Genomic DNA, 7,500 nt, shown 5'->3' on the forward strand with positions numbered 1-7,500 from the left:
CTTAAGTCACATTAATACTGCACACAGTCGCAGTCCAGATTTCCGTGTCATTTGTGGAGTCGATGGATGCGCCGAGGATTACCGTGTTTTCAACTCGTTTTACCACCATCTCAGACGCACACATCCACAATACATCTCCACTGGGAACCCGCCTACAGGATGGCTGACAGCTTCATCCGATGCAAATGTATTAGGAGGCGAAAATTTTGGTACAGCCATTTTTGCCGACTATACTGCCGAACCCAGACAAACTGTTAGCAATGGCAATGGCACTGAAGTAGAGCCACCACCACTAGACCCCCCAGTAACATCGGAGGTGTTGGAGGAGGAGCGACAGGAAAGTCAGAACGTGATGGAGCAAGACGCGGCTGAGCTTCAAACACCTCGTCAGAATCAGGTAATGTACTTTATGTGTTTCTGTGTGTACGCGCGCGAATTTTTAAATGTATGTGTGTTGTTTAACCTTAACCAAGCACAGTTACCCCAATTCAGAAATGTACTCAGTTCAAGTGAAAATTATAGTTTTAAAGTTATGTGTTTTCTAAGATAAACTACTTGATTAGAATATTTTAATAGGCCAGTGCTGAATTTCAAATGCATGAATCCGCTGAAATTCAGGCTTGCACAACAATGTAGGCTTAGTTACCATACTTAAACATAATAAATAAACTTATTTACCAGTGTTGTGTACCTGCCTTGGTTGTTGTTAGATGCTCCATGAACCAAGCAGCTTTCAAATTTTTCTTTCAGTTAACTTCAGAGTAGATTCCATAAAGATTGGTTAAGTTTCATTAAATAACTCTTAAATTGTTCATAACATTTGCAGCTTCATTAGCTATCCATTGTAGTATGAATCTTTTAATAGCAAAAATGTACAACAGTTTGGAATATTTCTTTGTTTTGTTTTGCATCTGGTGGAATTTGAAACACATTCTGAGTGAGTCATTTTTCTTACACAATTGTTTTTCTTTTTGTCCTGTAGGGTAAAAGAGAAACTGTTGATCTTGCCAGATGTGCAGCTGCATTTGCTATTGGTGTGCGGGAGCAATGCCACCTATCACAGGTACTGCTTCATCTGATATTATGGGGGTGTCATTGTTAACTTGTTAATAAGTCTGGTTCAATGTAAGGCTGCAACTAATGATTTTTTTTTCATAATCTGTCCACTATCTTTGCAATTAATTGATTGTTTTTCATCGCTGGTTTTATTCAGCTATTACTTTCACCTATATAAGTTATTAAGAACAAATGTACATTACGAAGAAGTTAAGCACAAGAGTTGTGCAGTTCACTGCAATGTATGTAACTCTGGGCACACTCAACAGTTTAAAATAGGCTTAACAGTGTAAAATGTGTTCACTTTTAGGCATAAAAGACAAATGAAGTAGAATTACATAAAAAAAATAAATGAGGCAATCATTTGTTCACTTTTTCTGTTGTAACCTTTCATGCTCCTCCATCTTGCTCGGTGCAATGTGTTTGTGCCACGTGAGTCATGCATGTGGCATGTCATGCAAAACAATGCCAATTATTGGCTGATTTCTTCTTCTACTGCTCCACTGGTAAATTACAACATTCAGTGGCTCATTAATTTGAGCTAAAGAAATAGAGTTGCATTTTGCTTCTGTTATATTTTCTATTTACGCTTTCATGTCTCTGATGTGTTTTTTTTTCCCCCATCAGAGGAGTGTCAACAACATTGTCCTTGGTGTCCAACAGTATCAAACAGCTCTTCTGACGTCCTTGAGGGGAAAAATAAAGACCATCCTTGAAAGGCAACCTGACAGCAATGGACCTTTACAACAAGAAGTTCTTTCAACACTGGACAACTTTCAGGATCCCTTTCCCATATGTGCAGCTTCAAACCTACAGGACCGTGTAACACAGATGCATTTCAACCCTGTCACACCTGAGGAGATCATCATTTCCAATTATGCCTGTAGAGTTAAAAAGGGAGAATCGAGAGTTCTTGCAATCAAAAACAAGTCTTTCTACTACATTCCTTTGATTGAAAGTTTGAAACAGCTTTTATCCAATTCAAGACTATTTGACATGCTCAGTGCTGGACCTCAGAGTTGCCCCAACGCCAGTTTTTTGTATGACATTAATGATGGAATTATTTTCAAAACCCACCCACTGTTTTCAAAGAAGAACTCTGCTTTACAACTGATACTCTATTCTGATGAGATAGAAATGTGTAACCCCCTAGGGTCACGTGCGAGTGTAAATAAACTACTAATGTTTTATTACACCTTAGGCAACATAGACCCTAAGTTTAGATCAAAGTTGGCTTCTATCAGACTTCTCGCAATCGCAAAGTCTAGGGACATAGATGAGTGTGGGGTAGATATAATACTGCGGAGAATCAATGAGGACTTGAAGTTACTGTACGATGGTGTTATGATTAACACTGTCAATGGGGAATTTTATTTAAACGGAGCAGTTGTTGCTGTGTGTGGAGACACTCTTGCCCAGCATGAGCTTGCAGGATTTAAGGAAGGAGTTGGTTTTGCGTATAGCAAATGTCGTCATTGTGAGTGTACTTTTGATGAAATGCAAGAAAATTTCAATGAACATAGTTTCACCAGACGGACATTGGACGGACACATTAGGCAGTGCATTGAAATAGAAAGGGCAACTACCGAATTTTTGAAATCCTCGCTCAAAACGACTTTTGGCATAAATAGACAAGGCAAATTAGTTGATTTCCCAGGTTTTAATCTCATAGAGCAGATGCCACAAGGTTATTATGCATGTAATTCTTGAAGGAGTGGCACCAATGGAAATTAAGTGTGTGTTGAAATACCTTGTTTTATCTGGAAATTTGGATTTGGACTTGTTTAATTCTGCCATGCAGAACTTTCCTTTTTCATCAGTGGACATACGTGACAAGCCTTCACCAATTAGTATTGCTACTTTAGCTTCAAGTGACAACAGACTCAAACAATCCTCTGGACAAATGCTTATATTGATCAAGATTTTGCCATTCTTATTGTACAGTGTTGTAGAGAAAAATCCCTTTATCCAGTTTATTTTGGATTTAATTGAAATTGTTAAAATACTTTTTGCCCCAGTTGTGTCTTTACAAACTGTGTCCAAACTAAAAAAAATGATAGAAGATCATCTTAAACAATTCAGGCAACTATTCCCAGAAAAAAATGTAATACCAAAGCAACATTACATGCTGCATCTTCCCTCTCAAATTATTGCCCTGGGACCTGTAATACGTCATATGTGCATGAGATTCGAGTCTAAACACAGTTTTTTTAAACAATGGTCATCCAAATTAAACTTTAAGAATGTGTGCAAGTCTCTTGTAAACCACAATCAGCTGCTGGAGTGTTGCCAAAGTGAAGCAGGAACTGAGCATCCGATATTTGTAAATGAGAAAGAACTAGGTCCTGTATCAGAGGTTGCTAATATGGACCATTTGCAATCAAAGGTTGTAGATTTTTTGGGGATTGAAGATGCTATACATCATGCCGTTAGAGTAAAGTGGCTTATTTTACATGGAAACAAATACATCTGTGACAGGTCTCCTATACTCATTTCAGCAAATGGTTTAAACCCTATCTTTGGACTTGTAAAAAACATTTTTATTGTTAATAGTGTACTTTATTGTTTTGAATACCAGGTGTATGAAACCTTGGGTTTCAACAAAGACTTTCTTGCCTATGAAATTGCAATTCCCAACCTTGCCCAAGCAACTGAACTGACTGATGTTGAAGACCTACTTGATTTTACGTCATATTACCCAGTCAATTTCAGAAACAGTGTCTATGTTATGACAAAATATAACCTTGAAGATGTCCTTTCTTTAAAAACCTGAAATAAATACCTTCCAATGAGTGACTTTCTTATTTCAAGGAAAAAGGTGAATGTTTCTTATTTTGAGATAATTTTTGTTTTACACTCTATCTAAAAGCTATTTTTGCTTGAAATAAATGTAAAATGGTTCATTTTTAGATATACAGACTAAATAAGGAAAAAAAGTAATATATACTTGAAACAAGTCTAATCATCTAACACATGAGACTGGAAACTAGCTTGTAATGTTCAAAACAAGATGGACAAGATAATCTGGCTAAAATTAAGACAATAAATCTTGTCAAGCTACAAGGAATTTGCAGTGTAGTATTAGGCAACGATAGGAAAATGAAATATCGCGATAGAATATGAGTAAAACGCGCATGCGCAGTGCCTTTGTTTTCATACGCACATGGCCGATATTTGAGTGAAACAGATGAACCAAAATTGGTTTGTAAAAATGGTGCAACTTCAGTGATGTGGAACTGGTTTGGTGTTTGTCCGTCAGATACACGACAAAGCACATTTTTTTGCAGAACATGCAAGCGGCTGTCGTTATTGTCGTATTTGTCAGACTAAGATGCTCTTAAATCTGGGAGTAATCTGGGTCCTAAACTCCGTATATTTCAGGTCAAACGAACACTGCAGCATCACTGAGAGTTAAAAACTGTCTAAATTCTTTCATCTTTAATAAAACGATCAGCATTGCTGCTTTACCAGGTGTAACTATGAAGTTTAACTTCCAGGCATCCATGAAAACAAAATTTATTACATTTAACAGCGTTAGAAGTTAGCAGGAAGCTAGCGGAAGTTAGCTCGCTAGTTTCGCTAGTTACCTAAGCATGATATTGCATGTTCTGACTGAGAGATTTCTGAAAAAAATCAAACGTACAGCTCTGCTATCACTTCCAACATAAATGAAGACAGGAAACTAAACAGCAGTGACGTTTGTAGGGTTACTGAAGTTGGGCTAGCTGGTATATAATGATGTGCTATGTGATCACTAGCGACACAGCTACGTTAGCATAACATAAACAGTGAAGCTGGAGGACGAACACTAACACTTTTCCACTTATAAAAGTTAACGTTAAGGTTCCTCATGGTTAGAGAAAAATGCAATCGCATGGCAGGATGCTGTAAACGGACCAAACTTCAGTCAGGAGAACAACTGAGATAATGCATTCATAATACAAGGTTAGTCATTAATATACTGCAACAACATGGGAATAGAGCAGCTGCCAGAGAATTCAACCTTAATGAATCAATGGTACAGAAGTGGAGGAAACAAGAAGAATGAGTTTAATAAAGTTTGATTTATCTGACTGCTTTGTTTCGCTTAATGTGCCTTATAATCCTGTGCACCTTATGGTCCAAAAAATACGTACTGCACACTGCAGTTTAATGTTGCAAAGCACCTCTTTTTAACTTCAGTGGATATTATACATGGTTATGCTCAGGATATGTCAGCCCATTTCTACTGGAAATGCCTTTTGGTTAAACTTTCAGCAAGGAATTTGCATTTGCACTGTTACATTTTTATAAAGCTTCAATGTACATAAAAACCAGCTTCTTGTTTAAGTGAAAATAAATGGAAAGTTGTCTTTTTGCGCTAGTAATGTTGTGGAGTTTGTATTTTGTCTCGCATCAATTATATCATCAGTTATATCGTTATCGCAAATTTTCAAATATATATCGTGATAAATATTTTTGGCCATATCGCCCTGCTCTAGTTCTGGGTCAGTTTGACCCAGTATTTTGAGTAATGTTTTGGTTTATTTTTGAATGATTGTTATGTTTCTCTGGTGCTTTGTTGGGTTTTATGATGAATCTGCCTTTCAAGTTACTTTGGTGTGTTTGATTGTTTCCTTATTCTCTTAGTGCTTGTGATGATGATTATGATGATGTTCTATGTTCCAGCTTATTCTGATTTATTCTTAGTTCTGCCCGTGTTAAGTCTGTGTTTCTTAGTCTGCATCCTTGTGTCTTATTTCCTGTTTTATTGTGAAAGTTTATGTCTTATGTTAGTGTGTGCCGCTTTGCTCCCCCTGCCTCGTTAGTCCAATTTCTCCCAGCTGTGTCTCCCTCCTGTTGCCCATTCCCTGATTACCACCCTGTGTATATTAGCCCTGTGTTTTCCTGTGCTCAGTGTCGCGTCGTACCCTCAACTAGCTGTGTGTTCTGCGTCTATGTTCCTAGTGTTTAGTCTCCTGCTCCAATTTTGTATTTATTTTCCAGTGTCTCAGTGTTCAGACTTTTGTTTGTCTTTTGGTGAGTTTAGTTTGTACTAGGTTTTTCACAGCAATAAAGCTGCGCTTTAAGTTTCACTTCCGTGTCTGAGTTCTGCATTTTGGGTCCACCACTCCTGCTTGCCTGCCTGCCTCACAGCGATTCATGACAGTTTATTTATCGGATAAAATACGTTAATGTCACCGTTATTATTAGCCGGTCCGGAAACAGCGGGGGTGTCCAAATTCAGAGGCTGCTTCCACCTGAGGACCCGCCCTTCGCGGTCTAAAGAAAGCCGGGTAGTACGTCATGAGTTCCCTCGGTGGAGTGAAACTCAGCCGTCTGCTCCTTGCTATCTAAAATATAACCGGGCGCTGGCGTAAACTCTCGACCGTCTCACACTTTCTTTAATTAGTTTTCTGTTTGATGTTTATTCAGCTGTGTGAAAACCCCGGAGGATTAATAAAGTTAAATTTAATTTAATCTAATCTAATAACTTTAATCTCAGCCAAACCGATTTACTCACGAACAAATAAAACACTGAAAAAGCCGAACAATAACATTTTTAAGTTATCAAAGTGACTTATATATCATGTTTAACCCGAGTAGCGAAAGGCCGCCGGGCTTTGAAGACGATGTGTCGATCGGCTCAGATATTTGAAGTTTACACAGCTACATTCTCACCTGAAAACATGTTAAAAGTTTTGTTTTTGTTTTTTTGCGACCCAGAAAGAGAAATAAGAGTAATATTAAAACTAAGTAGCTGCCACCATTTTTGAAAACTGGAATTGGCTGGGCCGCTCTATGAATTCTCCAATATGGTTTTTCAATTTTGTTGTCCAGGTGGAAATTCGGGAGAATGGTGGCTCCGGGATTCTCCCGGAAAAATCGGGAGGGTTGGCATGTATGGTTGTGGCAACATCACTAACCTTGTCAAACACCTCAGAGGTAAATCATATCACAGAATATGAGGCGCGTATGTTGAACGAACTGAAGAGGAGGAGAGGGACGGGTGCTGCTAGGGAGAGAAAGACCTCTCTCATGGAGTCCTTTAGTGCTGCAGGCAGGCAAGGTGTTCAAATAGCACACAACTTCAGTTTTTTTTTATTTCTATATGATGAACTCTGCATTATTAAGTGATAAGAACAAGTAATCTGAAGTCCTGTAAATTTTTGTGACGCTATAATTTGAGATACAATAAATAAAATATGTTTTTGTATAAAGTATCGAATCAGTATCATCGATACCACCCTGAATATTACTTGGTATCGGATCGGAAAGGAAATCAGTGGTATCGCACATCACTGGTTAACGCTAGAAATGTGTTTTGGAGTTTGTATGTGCTTTGTCTCAAGGGGCCACCGCATATATTTATATATAAACATATATAAATAAAACCACTTTTTTTTTTACATTAGTAATTCCTTTTGTGTATAATTTTATATTATTGTTAATAATAAATTAATG

The 7,500-nt window shown here is 37.7% G+C and overlaps 1 protein-coding gene across 1 annotated transcript in view; it reads left to right on the forward strand.

Annotated features, from left to right (window-relative positions):
* Positions 1-2,766, forward strand: part of LOC308408758 (uncharacterized protein) — a gene marked incomplete at its 3' end in the record, with an annotated part of 2,990 nt that extends 224 nt beyond the window's left edge. The window contains exons 1-3 of the mRNA XM_080901169.1: positions 1-397; positions 983-1,063; positions 1,684-2,766. The exon at positions 1-397 is cut by the window's left edge and continues 224 nt beyond it. Coding sequence (XP_080757295.1) covers positions 1-397; positions 983-1,063; positions 1,684-2,766 — 1,561 coding nt within the window. The remainder of the gene's footprint in view (positions 398-982; positions 1,064-1,683) is intronic.
* Positions 2,767-7,500: the final 4,734 nt, after the last annotated feature.

This window comes from Rhamphochromis sp. 'chilingali' (assembly GCF_963969265.1).
Source record: "Rhamphochromis sp. 'chilingali' genome assembly, chromosome: 13".
Lineage (NCBI taxonomy): Eukaryota > Metazoa > Chordata > Actinopteri > Cichliformes > Cichlidae > Rhamphochromis > Rhamphochromis sp. 'chilingali'.